The sequence below is a fragment of the Lagopus muta genome, chromosome Z (genome assembly GCF_023343835.1).
Source record: "Lagopus muta isolate bLagMut1 chromosome Z, bLagMut1 primary, whole genome shotgun sequence".
Taxonomy (NCBI): Eukaryota; Metazoa; Chordata; class Aves; order Galliformes; family Phasianidae; genus Lagopus; species Lagopus muta.
The window spans coordinates 23,252,003-23,269,297 of record NC_064472.1 but is presented as its reverse complement, the minus strand read 5'-3'; the positions used below and the strand labels follow the sequence as shown (position 1 = coordinate 23,269,297).

General features: G+C 36.4%; 1 protein-coding gene across 1 annotated transcript in view; it reads left to right on the top strand.

Moving 5' to 3' along the window:
• Nucleotides 1-17,295, top strand: part of JMY (junction mediating and regulatory protein, p53 cofactor) — a 63,983-nt gene that overhangs the window by 36,403 nt on the left and 10,285 nt on the right. The window contains exons 5-9 of the mRNA XM_048932398.1: nt 4,323-4,488; nt 7,350-7,537; nt 12,994-13,080; nt 14,000-14,095; nt 15,310-15,862. Of these exons, the coding sequence (XP_048788355.1) occupies nt 4,323-4,488; nt 7,350-7,537; nt 12,994-13,080; nt 14,000-14,095; nt 15,310-15,862 (1,090 nt within the window). The remainder of the gene's footprint in view (nt 1-4,322; nt 4,489-7,349; nt 7,538-12,993; nt 13,081-13,999; nt 14,096-15,309; nt 15,863-17,295) is intronic.

Below are 17,295 nucleotides of genomic sequence, written 5' to 3'. Positions count from 1 at the left end.
CTAATTTTCCTGTTCAGTACCTCTGTAAATTCCATCTGTTATTCTTAATTTTGTTTGAGAAGAATGATGAAAACTTTCCTTTGAGGCAGACCAGAGTCTGTTTTTGTGGACTGGTTCCCAAGACGTGTCCTCATGACAGTAAACAGAAACATTAAATCACAGGGAGAATCCTTTGTAATTCTGTAAGTATGTGAAATAGTTTGGGCAAATGGAGATGTGTGGCTAAACACTTAAAAACCAACAAGTCTCTTCCTGCGCATGTAGGAATCAGTAACTAGTTTTGTATTTTTTTATTTCCTTTTTTCTTTCCTTAGAAGTGTTACAGTACAGTTGTAAACACTCACTTTAAACACCATGGTAAGTGGTTAGTTATGTTTTCATAAAAATATATTCCAATAAATTACAGGTTGAGTTCTGTAATTTTTTTGTAGTTTGTAATTGTAGAAGTTCTTTATTTTTCTTGTGCAGTGAGCCTAAATAAAAGATACATTTACTTCCGATGACTTCGAATATGTAAGCATGTATTGAATTTCATGACTGTTATTTTGCTTTTGCCTGTGTTGAATGCATCAGGCATTCAAAAATAAAAATATCATTTAAGGACTTTATTCAAGAAAACCTGAAAAAGTCTTTCTAGAAAGCATTTTTTTTTTGTTAGCAGCCATATATGTGTTAGCAATGGAGAGCAATTTGCTAAAGACACCACAATTATTTTTTAATTTGTCTGCAAGCATTCTGTTATGGTAGAAAGGTAGATTTAATTATCATTACTTCTCTATTTCTTCTTTGACTATTTTTTAAATTGTTATGTTTTTAGATTTTGTTATCTTAGAAAGTGTGCTAAGAGTTCTTATCAGAGTCTTTGTGTTTTAATCTATTATGTCCTCATTATGCTATCTGTGTTTGAGTCTACATTCTGCCATAGAAATGTTAGGAAAACTAAGTTCCTGATTAAGATCTTCATTTAGTATGAATGAGACAACAAAGAAACTCTGTTACTTCAATTAGGGCCACACAGATTGAGTTATTTGTTATAATGAATGCAAGCAGTTGAGGCATATCAGGAAATTGAACTAAAATCTCCTCAATTCTAGTTCTTTGTCCAGCTGCAAAATATTTATTTCCTGTAAACAGATTCTCACTTTGAAGTTCCTGGTATTCCTCCACGGTATTGACATTGGTTAGACACTCACAAATGACTGTAATGAAAGGTTCAATTTTTTTTTTATTATGCACTTTTACATAGCTTAGATATCTGAGAACCATACAATGATGTTCATTTTACATTTCTGTTTCATGTGAAAACTGAATATAGTGATGTCAAAGGCCTTAAATAGATCAAGTAGGTGGCAGTGTCTCTAATGCATGCTTGCAAGGCTAAGATTTTGTTGTCGCTTGGGCCTTTGTATTGCAGATACTTGTACAGCTGAAAGAAACTTTGAGCTGCTTTAACTTCATTAGCTGATACTTATACTTAGTGTCTGTGCAGTCTGCAATGTTTGCGGGCTTAAAATTTGTGGACTTTTTTTTTTAAAGAAAAGTTTGGGTGAATTTCACAGTTCACTGACAAAGCACGACTTCTAAGAAGTAGTAGAAGTTTGTGTTCTGTGGTAGAAGTTGAATGACATTGCGTTAATTTGCTGAAAAATAAAAACGTATTACAGAGAATCCTTTGAACATGCCAAAACCTAGGAGTGTCTCTTGTAAGCTAGCTCCTATTAAGAGCTGGGACATTCAGAAGAAATAGTCGTTTTGCCCTGAAAGCTTGCAATCTTTATTACCAGAATGGTAAACAAAATAATTGGATGTAGAGAGATGGATGTAGAATAGTAGACCACCTTAGCATGACACAGTGGTGTCACTGGACTAAAACATAGGAACTATGCATTATTGATGGTAAGATTTGTGATAATCGCTTAAAGACTTATTCATCCTTTCTGGCTGATAACTGGGGAAAAAAATGCATTTAGTAAATAATTTAGTAAAAGAAATTTTAAGAACAGAAATTCTAAGAGTTGATTCACAGTTCTTCCATCTGTTAATCTCAGGCAAAATAAAGTATAATTTAGGGAGTTGTTTCCTCACTGTTTAATTAAGCTGTGAAATCTCTGTCAGTGGATAATGATTCAAGTGCTAAGAGCTTACACGCTATTAAAGAGGGGGATAGAACAAAGTCACGTAGTAAAATCAGGGGAGTGTATTCAACATAAAAGGCAGCTTAAGAAGTCTGGAGCTGTAAGCTCTGAGAGACTGCTGAACTGTTTTAGGGAAGTGTTGCTGCACTGTCTGCTACATTTCATCTTCCTGGATATTTGCTTTTACAACCTTTGTCTGAAACAATAAGATACTTTTTTGGTTTGATTTAGTACAGAGGTGTTTCTGATCTAGTGTAATTATGTCTAAATATATATGATAGATTAAACCTAGAAAACTCTTCTGTGTTATTGTCTGTTATTGACAGCCTTGATCCCTCAAGAGACCACCAAAGTGTAAAAACCTGGTAGCATTTATCTTCTCTAAAATGTATGGTTGGTTGGATAGATCCTTTATTTTTTCTAGGTAGATGTCTCTTTAGTGTTGAAGTTGCTGTCCTATGGTAACTGGATCCCCTTCCATTAGAACAGTAAGAAAGATAGATCACAAGTCTTCAGTAAGGGTTAGATTTACTTTCATCCTCTCCTGTATGGGAGAAACTGCAAGGGATTAATTTTTGAGAAGGTAGAAAGTTTGTTTCTGACCTTAGCACTTCTGCTGGCTAACTATTTAAATAACCAACAATATTTAAATATTGTTCTGCTGAATGCATGCTTGCCTGAAGTCAAGAAGAATGATCTAAGTTCATTTTTGATGTTTCTGGTGTCACTTTTTCAGACTGAAGCCACAATTAATTACTGAAAAAAATACAAAAACTTTACTCTTTTTTTGTCCTTTGAAAGGCTCCAGAAACAAGGCTGCTACAAGATTCCGTATGTTCTGAGGGCATATACCTGCGTATCTTCTTAAATTTTTTGGATGCTTTTCCCTTCTTCATGGTGGCCAAGAGGGCCAATGGCATCCTGGCCTGCATTAGAAATGGTGTGGCCAGCAGGAGCAGGGAGGTGATCATCCCCCTGTGCTCAGCTTGAGTACTGTATTCAGTTTTGAGCCCCTCACTACAGGAAAGACATTGAGGCCCTGGAACGTGTCCAGAGAAACTGGAAACAAAACTGGTGAGGGGTCTGGAGCACAAATCTTGTGAGGAGCGGCTGAGGGAGCTGGGATTGTTCAGTCTGGAGAAGAGGAGGCTCAGGGGAGACCTCACTGCATTCTACAACTTCCTGAAGGGAGGCTGTGGTGCAAAAGAGTTTGGCCTCTTCTCCCAGGCAATGAGCAGAACAAGGGGAAATGGCCGCAAGTTGTACCAGAGGAGGTTTAGATTAGACACAAGGAAGAACAAATTTTTCTCTCAGAGAGTGGTCAGGCACTGGAATGGCTGCCCAGGGAGGTGGTGGAGTTGCTGTCTCTGGCAGTGTTCAAGAGGTATCTGGACGACGTGCTGTGTGATATGGTTTAGTGCTTGTGGTGGCAATGGTGATGAAGAGACAGTTGGACTAGATGATCTTATAGGTCGTTTCCAGCCTTGTGATTCCATCATTTTATGATTCTATGATTCTTCCAAGCTGCAGTACTAATAAAAATTTGAAGTTTTTTTTAATAAATATTTTGAAAAAAATAATGTAAAAGGCTTTGGCTCTGCAGATATTCTACTTTGTTAAGCCTGTATTCAAGAATGTTTATGTTGTAATGTTGGGATAGGAAATATAATTAAAAAAAACCACCTCTTCAGCCTTTTTTTTTTTTTTTTTTTTTTTTTTTTTTTTTTAGTTTTGAAATAACCTTCTCAGTAAAGTTGTCTTCATCAGAAATCCATACATGTAATTTTCCCTGATTCTGCCACCTCTCACTTTTTTCCCTACTTCAACTACAGTAATTTTGAGGTAGTTCTCTAGATGCCGTTACATTTTTTGGATTATAGATAAGGACATCGTATCTCTTGTGAGAATCAGGTGGAAGAGTGATAGGGTTATTTCACGCTGCTTACTGTATAATTTTGTACTTTAGCCATCAGGAGTAATGTACCATACTGAAAAAAATGTCAAGTATTGTAGGTGCCTGATAGTGTGTGGCTTATCAAAACCAGCCTCTTGATGCATTCAATTTTAACATGCTGTATTTAGCATACCAGGCTGTATCTAGATGTAATGATAAAATCCGTAGTTTTAAGTTTCTTTGTCCTGGAAGTGTATGTTTATTCTTTTTTTCTGTTCCCTCTTTCCATTTAGATGCAAAGTCTGAAGGGTGGTACAGAAGCCATAGCCCACTTGGATCAGTTAGAAGCTGATTATTACGATCTGCAGCTTCAGTTATATGAAGTGCAGTTTGAGATCTTGAAATATGAAGAGCTGCTGCTGACAGCACAACTTGAAAGCATCAGAAGACTGATATCAGGTACTTCATGCATTTAAACTTAATACATGATCTGAAAAAAGAGATAATTCTATTCTTAATGGTCTAGTAAAGTCTGCGGGAATGAAATGAGAACAGTTTCTCTACCATGTGACAAGCTGGATATTCTAAATTAAATTTACACTTGTTCATAGGCAGTACAGATGCAGGAGTTTTCATATGATTTTCATTGTCTGTGTTTGAAAATGAGCAAATAAGGTTCTGTGTAAAGTTTAGAAAAACTAAATTCAGGCAGGAAGAAATGTTTGCATTGCTGGTCTTATGGGATAAAAACCTGCGAAGTGACTCCCGTAAAACAGAATTCTTCAGAAAATCTTGAAGTGGCTTTTATCACAGTCTCACTGGTGTAGAGCAGTGGTGTAAGCCTCTTATTTCCAAACGGTATTGTGTACTTAGAAACTAAAGAAATGGTACAAGAAAACTGTACAGCATTTTTGAATCTAGTTGTGTCTTTGGACCTTTTCATGCTTAATATTTTTCTTCACATAAGCTCTGTTTTATTGTTCAGAGTATAGGGCTTTTTTTTTTTTTTAGATTAGAAAAGTCATTTGAAAGAGCAGGGATTTAAATCTTTTGAGTTGCCTCTGGAGAAAGCAAAAACATGGAGTACTACAGATTCCTCTCACTGTTGTGAATGTCCTACCTTCAGGTTTGTGATGGCAACAGAGTTAACTGCATGTGTAGGAGCTAGGGATTGAAAAATTCTTTAAGTGACTTAAATGGCTGTGACTTAAGTGACTTCGTGGAAAGCTTCTTGTTGCTGTACACGTGTTGTGGTTTGTACTTGAGTAATGAGTACTGATTAATTTTATTGAAAGAAAACACTTGAATGGGAGATTGAGAAGAAATTTGTATGAGAAGTTTGCATCAAAATCCTTTCATTTAGTGATAGTAGAACCAAAGGGCCTTCAGAGATTAAGTCTCCTCTAAAACATAATTGGTCATTACAAGTTTTAAGAAATGTTATGTCTAGAGATCTCAAAAAAAGCCCCAAAACTTAGCCTCTCAACTTGATCCGTAGTAAAAACAAAGCCACAAATCAACTAAAAATACAAACTGTCCCTTACTCCGCTAACAACTGAATAGTTGACTGTTCTGGCTTCCTTTGTTCTTTTAAACTTATGGAATACTCTTTAATAAATAAACATTTTCTTTTGCAAATCCAACACTGGGTTTGGAAACTATTAAATAATAATATATCATCTTACTTTAAATGGCAGTAGTAGTCTTTTACCTTCATTAATCAAATACTAGCATTCAAAAAATGTGAATTTATTATGTTAGAATTTTAGAAAGATTCTTACCCTATCTGTACAAACTAGCTATATATCTTTATAAGATGGATTTGTGGTGGATGCATTGGCATCTCCAGAGAATGAGTTAGCTGGTTACTGTTTTGGATGAGAGGGTGTTAACAGTTGGAAATCACATGGATTTGTATCTGAAGGTGAAAAATTCTTTTATTTTAAGTATTTGTGTCATTAAAATGTTTAAGTCCTGAACAGATGTTATAACATTTTTGGAAGTTCTAATGTTTTTTTACATAAATGTTTTGGGATTTTTGATGGGTGTTGCTTTTTTTCTTCTTTCCAAACAGTAAAACAATATGTAACATGTTGACCTCAGTGGGAATTGACATCAAAAGAGTTTCAGGATGGATATTAGGAAAAAGGTTCTTTACCAGAGCCTCTGGGATAGGTTCCCCAGCAGCCCCAAGCTGCCAGAGTTCAAGAGGCATTTGGACAGTTCTCTCAGGCACAGGGTTTAAATTTTGGGTTGTCTCTGTGTGAAGCTATATTTGGATTCTTGTGGGTCCTTTCCAATTCAGGATATTCTGTGATTCTGTGTTTTCTGTCTTGTACATTTGACAGTTTTGCAGCTCATCTGTTAGGGTTTTATTTGTAAATAGCTATCCTTAACTCTTAATGAAATCTCATTTTAAAGCAAGTGAATTCTTCCATTTTATAAGTGTGTATGGAAATACAATAGGTTTTAGCCATAGTTCTTGTTTTTACTCACTGTTTCAAAGTGGGTTCTAATGATTTAACAACTTTAGGTCTGGATGAAATTCTGTACAAACTGTGCACTACACTAAAGACTTGAATAGGTCTGATATTTATTGTTGTTTTTTCTGATAGTATCCATATCCTGCTGACTCAATATCAACACTATGTAATAAAAATTTTGGTTGCAGCAGAGACGTTATGCACAAATGATTGAACTAACAACCACTTTTGAAATTGATGGTGTTCTGAAGAAGACCCTGTCCTCTTTCCCATATTATCTAAGGGCAGAAGTAGGCAGAATCCGTGATCTTCCTAAGATGTAGCTGATGAAGGAGGAATCATAGAATCACATAATTGCACAGGCTTCCCACTGCTGCCACTGTGCACAGTGACTGGAAGGCTACAAACATCCTGAGAGGTTTTTTGGCAGTGTATTGTCTAACTTCCCTTGTGGGTTGTGGCAGAAGAATCTCATGCTTAAAGATTTCAGTAAGAATCTATACGTTCTGAACTTTGTAATGTAGACCAGGGGATATTATTGTACGGTGTAGGTCCCTTGTATTAAGTGATCCAAAGGCATTCATGGGCACTGTGATCAAGTTTGTTTACAGTCAGAAGTGCTACATTTTCAGTAACATTTGTTCTTTAATGTTTGAGCTTACCTGAATGACAACCATCTAACCTTCTGCATTTTTTTTTATCATCTTCTGAAATGACTGTAGTATTCTTATGCATTAAATCTTGCAACACAGGATGGCATTGTCTTGTAACAAAGCAAACTGTTGACCAAAAACACTGTTGATTGTACTTTTTTTATTGCTGACGTTTTTAAAACAGAGAAGAGAGATGAAGTGGTATATTATGACACCTACGAAAGTATGGAAGCAATGCTTGAAAAAGAAGATCCGGCATCATCTGTACACTTACAAAAAGAGGAGCTGCAGAAGTTGCAGCAAAAAATCCGCCAGCTGGAAGCCAGGCGTGGACGTATTTCAGCCAAGAAAGCCTACCTCAGAAATAAAAAGGTACTAATAAATTGCAAATTTCTGTCATCATTAGCAAACTTAATAGAACTTCAAAATTATATTTCGAAAGATTGTATTATATTAAATTAAACTTCCACATCTCTGAAATTCTGTGGATTATATTTACTATATGTTAAAAGTTGTTTTTAAATATAATTAGACAAACAAGTATATATAATAAAATTGATATTTTAAGGTAATTCAATTTGGCTTTAAAGAACCCTTTAATGACAGGGAAGAGAGCAAATAAAATAATTTCTATTCACTTATCAAATCACTTGCATGTGGAGATTCTAGAATGATTTTACAGAGAGCAGATTTATGTCTTGATTTATATTTTGCAGAAGAAAATCTTCAGGGATGTTTTCTGATTCATGAGTTATTTTTCTCTTCTGTCCTTTTAAGGGAAAGCAGCTACACATGTAATCCAGTATACATTCTTAATTTCTAAAACTAGGTTTGCTATTATGAATTAATCGGCTCAGTTTCATTTTTTAATGTTTCGTGGTTGAAGTATTGTGTTGAAAGTGTTTTTCATGCAGCAAAGATTTTAATGTGCTATGTCAAATGTAGATAAATATATTCATTCCTTTTTCCAGTATGACTTGTTCATTGTTCCCTAACAGTTGACACTTAGATCAATATGCATTAATAATGGGATAATTTAATGAATAGATAAAAGTTTTTTTAGAACAATGTAATACTTGTTAAAAGTATTAAGTAATTGGGGTTTAACAAGTAATACTTCTTAGTGTTTCCACATCTTCTTGTATATTCTCAAAATATACAGAAGTCCTAGCTGAGATCCCATTTTAAATTAGGATCTTTATATTTTGTGTTTTATATGATTAACAATATATGGTGATGAGTGATTAAGGAAGCACAGAAAATTGTTCTTTGACATCAGATTTTATTTTTCAGAGGAAGTTGTTCCGGTCTTGTCTGTTAATGAGATAATATAGCAACAGATAATCAATTACTATGTATAGAATAACATGCAAATAAAAATTTCTTTGACTGTAGTCATTTTTTTTTTTCAGAAATTTTCTTTATTTATGCAGTTGATTTTTTTTGACTGTCAAATATTTTTAAGACATCTTAGAAACTTCTCCTAGAGATCTGTTAGAGACCTTATTCAGTTGTACTTCTGAATATTGAGCCAGAATTTTTAAAATTTTTGGTTTCACTGAGCTCAGTGCAATTTCACTGTTCTGATATTTTATTAATGTGAAGATAAGCTCTGTACTCATTTCCTTACACAAAATCTATTTGCGTTTATTAAGCAATCATCTCCTGAAGTTCCTTTGTCTTGGTGACAGTTGTACAAGAAAAAGCACTCAGTATTTTTCTTGTTTCTTTAAAGCGTGTTATGAATCGTTCATGGAAGATCTGTCTATTGTTATCCCAGTCTACCCCCTGCTGGCTGCACAGTAGTATTAATTAAGTTATAGTATGAAACAAATGTCTGTTTTATTATAGAGCTAGATTTCTAGCAGTGTTATGGTAATAAAGATAATCTAGAAGGTGTCTAGAAAAATTATTTGGGAAACAGAGAAATGAATAGAATTGTTTGACATCCAGTAAAAGTGCTTCTTATCCTGAGCAGCTAAGAGAAGGAACCGATTGAAGTTATTTGGACCATTCTTATAGTGCACACTTTCATCTACCAATCTTCACATTCTGCTATGTCCATTTAATAGGAGATTTTTACTGTTTCACAAGCAGTGAGGTTAAAGCACAGCCCATGCCTAAGCAGATGTATGCAGTAACGGTTAATGTCAGTTTATTGGTATGCTTTCATAATATTATAACTATTATGTTCGAATGGCATAACCACATAGAAATCTTAAAATATGCTTTCTGCACATACTGAGTTTTCTAAATGAGAAGATCATTTTTTAACTGCGACGTTCAGTATGAAAGTAAAATTCATTGGAACTAGCTAAGTACAACACTAATACAGATTTCTTTTCACTGTATTACAAATTACTAGTTTTGAATGTATTAACTTATCCAGTGATAAAAGTTAAATGGTTATTCAGTTCTCTTTTTCTGTCTTTTGAACAGAACTGCAGAAATTGATCAGATGATTAAAAAAACAGTACTCTAGATACTTTCGGAAGTTTGCATGGTTGGTTAGCATCTTTCATGAAGCATGGCTCTCTAACTGATCATAATGCCCCCACTAAAGTTTTAAATAGTCCAGAGTATGAAGGATTATGTCACATATGTGCCAGGCTGTATTCCTAATTAAGAATCATACAATCTTTATAGCTGGAATAATCTTTTCCTTTATAAAAGGGTATGAGGTTATTGATTTATGTTCAACTTGTCATCCACCATAATCATACAGTTCATTTTCTTTTATATTTCCACCTCACTTTTGTTTTTTCCATCATCCTTTGCTTGTGGAAGGTTAATCTTGTCCATGTAGAACCTCACATTTATGAAATTGCAGCCTTTCTTTGTTAAGAACATTTTGGTAATTAAGATGATTCAGAGTTCTACTACTGTGCTGTGACATGTTTTCGGCCCCTCCTAGTTGTTGTGGGGTTTTTCTTGGTATTATTTCAAGTCATGCAGAACTAATTATATTAAAGTAGGTCATTTCTTTATTAATATGAAATCAGCACCAAGGATGTTTTTGTCCACCTTTTCCTCTTTCTTTACATGGTTAAAATATGTTTCACTATTGCTCTTATTCAGAAAGATCGAAATATTGATGCTAAACAAAAAATTTTGGGAAAGTGAGGCCTGAGTTATGAGAATATGTTCCTGTAGTTTACATACTGAAGTACTGTTCTTTTTTCAATTTTCAATACTGTATCATTTTTCAATATTCTTGCCAACATGCAAAAAACCCCAAGAAATAGAATGTGATCATCTTCACAGAATTATAGAAAGCCATAGGTTAGAAGGGACCTCAAAGATTATCTAGTTTGAACCACAGTGCCATTCACAGGGTTGCAAGCCACCAGATCTGGTGAGGTCTCACCTGGAGTACTGCGTCCAGTTCTGGGCTCCCCAGTACAAAAAAGACAGGGATCTCTTGGAAAGAGTCCAGCGGAGGGTCATGAAGATGGTGAAGGGCCTGGAGCATCTCCCCTATGAAGAAAGGCTGAGTGAACTGGGTCTGTTCAGCCTTGAGAAAAGAAGACTGAGAGGGGACCTGGTCTATAAGTAATCCAGGTCTATAAGTATCTAAGGTGTGGGGGGCAGAATGGCGAGGCCGGACTCTTTTCAGTGGTGAGTGGAGACAGGACAAGGGGAAATGGCCGGAAACTGGAGCATAGGAAGTTCCGCACAAACATGTGCAAGAACTTCTTTACAGTGAGGTGACGGAGCACTGGAACAGGCTGCCCAGGGAGGTGGTGGAGTCTCCTTCTCTGGAGATGTTCAAGACCTGCCTGGATGCCTACCTGTGCGACCTGCTGTAGGGAACCTGCTTTGGCAGGGGAGTTGGACTCAATGATCTCTGGAGCTCCCTTCCAACCCCTACAATTCTGTAATTCTGTGATTCTGTGAGATCAGGCTGCCTGGGTTCATACTGCACCTGGGCTTGAACTCCTCCAGGGATGATTGGGCATTCATAGCTTCTCTGGGCAGCCTGTGCCAGTACTTCACCAGCCCCTGAGTAAAGAATTTCCACCTCTTTCAGTTTAAAACCATTCCCCTTGTAAAAAGGAGACTCTGTGAAAAGTCTATCTCCTTTTTGTCTTAGTTCCCCCTCCAGTAAGTGGATGGCCTCAATGAAGTCTCTTGGGAGACCTTTTGTCCAAGCTGAAAAAGGTCAGCGCCCTCAGCCTTGTAGGAGAGGTGCTGCACCCCTCTGATCATCTTAGTGGCCTCCTCTGGACCTGCTCCAAGGGCTTCACATCTGCTTTATGCTGGGGGCTCTAAGCCTGGACGCAGCACTGCAGGTGGGGTCTCACGAGGGCAGTGTAGAGAGGGGCAGTCTTCTCCCACTCCTGGCTGGCCATCTCTTTTTTGGTGCAGTCCCGGATACTGTTGACCTGTCTGGGCTGCAAGAGCACACTGCTGGCATAATTCCAACTTCTCATCTTCCAGGATCCCCAAATCCTCCTTTGTAAGTTTAGTTCTATCTTGGCTTTTCTAATCCCATCTCTGCACGTCTGAACAGCATCCTTGTATTCCTCCCAAACCACCCATTTCTGCTTCCTTTACATGTCCTTCTTATCCCTCAGTTTCTTGCTCAGCCATGTCCATTTCCTACCTCCTCTGCCTGACTGCTTGTGCTGGGATACAGAGAACTCTTGTGGTCTCAGAAAGTTTTCCTAAGAGAACTGCCTGCTCTGTTCTGTTCCTGTGTCACTAACAACAGTTTCCAGATCTCATTGACATTGAACAATTTGTTAAACATTCAGGATTTTTCTCTCGTGAAGTTCAAGGTCCTGGCTCTGCTCTTTGCCAGGCCTATAATCCCTGAGGTTGTGAACTTGACCAGGCAGGCCATGGTCACTACAGCCCAAGTGCCTGCTGCCCTAACCTCTTTAATGAGCTCATCTGCATTGATGAGCACCTGGTCCATTCACTGCTGGTTGGTCTGTCCAACACGTGGGTCAGGAAGTTTCCTCCACACACTTCAGGAGTCTCCTGGAATGCCTGCAGTCCATCGTCCTGTTTCCCCAGCAGACACCTGGGTGGTTGAAATCCCCCATCAGGATGAGAGCCTGAGTGCAATGCCATTTGTAACAAGAAGGCCTTGTCATTGGGCTCCCCTTAGTCAGGCAGCTTTAGATACCTCAACTACCTGATGTCCTATATTGGTCTGTCTCATTCTCCGAAGGTATTCAAACCCCTGGTCACTTTCCTGTGTAACCTGCTCTAGCAAACTTAGCTTAGCAGGGGGATTAGACTAACTGAACTCCGCAGGCCCCACCCAGCCTCTGTGATTCAGTGATACTGTGTCAATGCTTGCTTTTAAACCATGTATTATAGATACTAACTTGGTGTAATGAACCTGTTTGTATGTATGTAAAATTTACCAATGTTATTATGGTTTGTGGTTGCAAATTGTTTATGTAAAGATGAACTCACACTTGTAAATGGGAAGCTGCCTCATTCCAGAAACAGAAATACGTGATTTATTCAAGAGTTAGTTATTACCCATTTACACAAATCATGGCATTGCACAAAAGTTTTGTGAAGTATTTAACTGATCAGCATTTCTTGCCACTTATGTACTCATTCTGTAGAAGAGACTTTTCAAGCAGCAGTTGTGTATTCTTTTGAAAGCTTAAAATAATGGGCTTGGCTTTGTTTCTCTTGATTTTGTTTACATTTTAAAGTTTGACTGTAAGATAAATCAACTTTTTTCATTTGGTTGTAATTTCTATTTTTTCAATTCTTAGTGCTGTTTGCTAAATATTACAGTATAAACTGAACACTGATATTTGAAATTCACATTTTATAGACATCATCTTGTGTCTCTACAGGAGATTTGTATTGCAAAGCATAATGAAAAGATCCAGCAGCATCACCAGAGTGAAGAGGAGTACAAAATGCACCACACTGTTCAGCTAGTAAGTTTGAGCTTTCTGCTGTTCAGCAGGCATTTAGATGATAATTTGCATTGCTCGTTATACATTCATTAGTAGAATATCAAATCAGATGTCTATTTCATATTATGCTGGTAAGGAAGAACATATAGCTCTGTTAGGATGACACTGAATCCAATCAAATAAAAAAATTCACAGTCTAAATGATTACTGCTAGAGTTAGACTGCATGCAGAATTTCTGACGTATTTCTGAATCTTGCTCCACATTTCTCTGTGTATTCTTGTAACACAGAATAGGCTACTTAGTCCAACTGTTGTGTTGTACATAACAGACTTTTTTAAAGACTATTTGAACTATAGGCGAGGTCTTTAATGCTGTTGTAATATCCGTATTTAATAAAGATGACTGACAAAGATGTGTTGAAGTCTAAAGCCTTTTAATTTAGACTTCAGTTAGATTATTAAAAATGATTCTCAGTTATCCTTCTACATTTTTAACACTGATACATTTATCCAGGAAGTCAGCTGCATAATTTATATTATGAAAAGGCTACGCTTACCAGAATACTCCTTCAGGAGTCACTTCAAGATAATAAAATCCAAAACTTTAGTTTAATATTCTTGTTAAATATGCTTTTTATCTAATCTTTCAAGGCAAAAACTTCCGGTCCCAGTGTTCCAGTTCCACACTGAAATCTTTTTACCAAGCCTTGCATTTCATCACAGTTACAAAATAGCAAATCTGCTCTGTTATTTGAGGGGATAGCAAAGTTTTGAATTTCCCAAATATGTTTATTTGAAAAATAGAACATTAAATAATTCATTACAATTATTAGAAGAGTTATTTAAATGCAGTATTTTTATGATTAAAACATATGATTAAACATATATTTTCTAAACATAGCTTTAGATGTAACATTTGTTTTCCATGTATGTTCTCAGAAGCGAGATCAGCTACAAGATGAAGAGGAAAAAAAGAGCTCCTGGGTTAGTCAGGAACGACAGAAAACACTGGACAGACTTCGCACATTTAAACAGGTAACAGAAGACTGGTTCAACTTTTATGCTTTTTCTTTTTTTTTTCTTTTTTTGTCAAAAGGAATTTTCACTCCTCCCCAGACCAGACTGTACTATTTCTATACTATTTGTTAATGTCTTCTACTGTGTAATTAATTACTCTTTGGAAAATTTACCATGAATTACGGCACTGGTAGTAGCAAATCTCTCTCATTGTTATGTTATCAGTGCCATAATAAGCTTCTGTTCTACATCTACACATTGTGGCAAGACATTTAACAGACTTTCTTAGAAATATAATCCAAATGGTATTTCCTGCAAGGAGCATTGCCATCTGATAAAGCTGCACCACCACTGACTTCAGAACATCTGTCAATACCTGTCCCTTTCCGTTACAATGTTAGTGTCATGTAATCAATAGAAGATTGCATAAAAGGTAGAGAACAAGGAGAGGGATTAAGATGCATTGAAATGAAGATTGTATTAATTGGTAGACTATAAAAATAGACATGAGAAAGTTATTGGAAAACTGTCTTCCTCTGCAGTACGCTCTTGATATCCTTGTTTTTTGCAAGGTTTTTTAATAATACGCATTCTGTAAATTAAAGCAAATTTACTTATGTTAACCAGCACTTCATAATGACCTGACACAATGTCAGGATTTTTGAAAAATATTTTATACCTTGCTTTCAGAATCAGTTTTTACTTTTGTGTAAAAATGTCCATGGATGAATCAAATTTGAAAAGACATACTGATAAAATAAATTCAAGAACTAAATTTAAAAACAGTGGAAATTTTCAGAATGTTTGATATCTATTAAAGGTAACTTTTTGAATGGTGTGATTCACATCTAAAGTCAGTGTTTTAGGCTGGAGAGGACTTTTTTGTGGGGAGAGCTTTAACCAGCTTCGGGGAAGAGAAGCAAGAAGGAATTATCAATTTTCAGAAAAAAACACTTCTGAATGTACTTAGTGAAATCCTAATTCTAACTTGTGTATCCCTAGACCAGTCGTGTATAATTTATGGCTTAACTAAGAATTGAAATTAGAAAAATGGATTATATGTGCATAAAGGTATGCATATGTTTGCTTTGGTTTTATGTGTAGAGCAAAATGAATGAAAACAATAGCTGAATTCTACTGGTTGGAAAAGTGAGCTCTAATGACAAGTATTCAGTATCTAAAATAACCTTCTATATATACTTACCTAACTGTAATTAACTTTTATACTCCAGCGGTACCCTGGCCAAGTAATACTTAAATCAACCAGACTACGACTGGCTCATGCAAGAAGAAAATGTGCAGCCAGCTCAGCGCCCTCTGTAGATCAGCCTCAATCTTTGCCAGCAACCATACAAATCCAAGAGAAAAGTGAAGAGGTGGAATTGGAAAATGCAGTTCAGCCTTTGCAAGTGCAGGAATCCACGAGCTTGGAACAACTTCAGGATATCTCGTTACCTCCCAGCAGTGTTACGTCTGAATTGCCTCAAGTTAGTCCTGCTCCACTCATCAATACTGAGCTACAAACAGAGACTGTTAGTGTAGTACCACTTCCACCCCCTTTGCCTCCACCACCTCTGCCTCCACCTCCACCTCTGCCCTCCAAGGAAGATACCACCAAATCCTTGGAGAAAAGCGGCACCTTTGTCAAACGCCAGAGTGAAGAGAAGGGAGTCCAGCACTCTTCCAGTGTCCCAGCAGCATATCTGTTTGACAGCAGTCAACTAGTCAGTGCCAAGAAGAAGCTTAAGAAGACAGGTGATCTTGAGGGTTTACAGAGAAGGAGAGGTACTGTTTGCATTCTTCTGCATTTAACTGCAGTGTGCATCTTTCCTCTGCTGTATTGAGCAGAGGATTATATAGGGAAGTCTGTGCTGTGATTTAGGTATAATCATTAATGACTTAAAGAATGTTGGCAACTGTTGGCAAACAAATTGTAGGATCCTTATGACAGCATATTACATGTATGTTGAATTAAACAGAAAACAACTTGTGAAACTGATTATCTGATACACTATATCAAATCAGCTAGAAATGTAGCTAGAAGTTGCCTTAAAGAACCCTTTCTTATCTTGTTTGCAGCTAGCTTCACCTGAGGGTGCAATGTTGTGGGTTTTTTTGTTTTTTGTTTTTTTCGAAACAGAATTTGACAAATTTTAAGATCTAATAAAACAAGTATTGTCTTGGGACATAGGAAACCTTGAGAATGTTTTCTTCAAGGTTTCTTGAAATTTTCATAGAAAAATCCACAAGTCCTTAAATCATCTTGAGAGCTGAGTAATATACACATTTAACTACAGTTGAGAATTAAATTTATAATAAATCAACCAAGCATGTGACTTCATTAGAAACTTCATTGGTAAGTAAGTAGGACTCAGGGCTGAGTTGGTGGATTTGTTACAACTTCACTGAGTAACTGCTATCTGCTTTTATCTTTATATCATTTAAAAATTGGGAGGTGGCAGCCACATTTGAACAGAACAATTTTTAAATAAAATGTGCTATATTAGAGTGGGGTCTTTTTATGAAAATTGGATATAGAATTTTTCAAAAGCACTGAACTGTTGTACTGAATGTTGTTGAGGAACAGTACCTGAGGTGGGCCTTGATTTGCAGTACCGTAACATGACTTTTCATTAGAATTCTATTTGGGTATGTCAGTTACAACTGCAGGAAACACCCCTCAGCTGACGATTTTCCTCATGCATATAGAATTTGAGCTGTTTGTGCCTATCAGGCAGAAACAAGAGTGTTTCTCTTTAGTGCTCCTTAACGGATTGAATTATCTTGAAACAGCTGAATAGTTACAGATTCTTAAGCTGTTATGAGTCTAGTCATAAGTATCATAAGTATAGTGTCTTAAGTTCATTATAAATACTGATGCTTCATTTTCATGTTTTCTGATACTGCTTTGTTTCCATTCATATAAAACATACATTGTAAGTGCAACTTGATATACATCATAAAATGACAAATAGAAAATCAAATACTCTTTAAGAGTGTCATGAATGTTAGCAGCTGTACACTACCTGCTGCTCTGTGGATTTCAAAAGAAAGATGTTCCAAATCTCTGTGCAGCTTCAGTGATGTCAGCCTACAACAGATGAGTGCCTAACAGTTTTTGCTTACTCCTTCAAATATGCAATCCTTTTTCTTCTGTCTTTTCTTCACATATTTTCCAGTTGAGCCATTGAGTGATCTGGGCAAGGTCCACTTGTAAA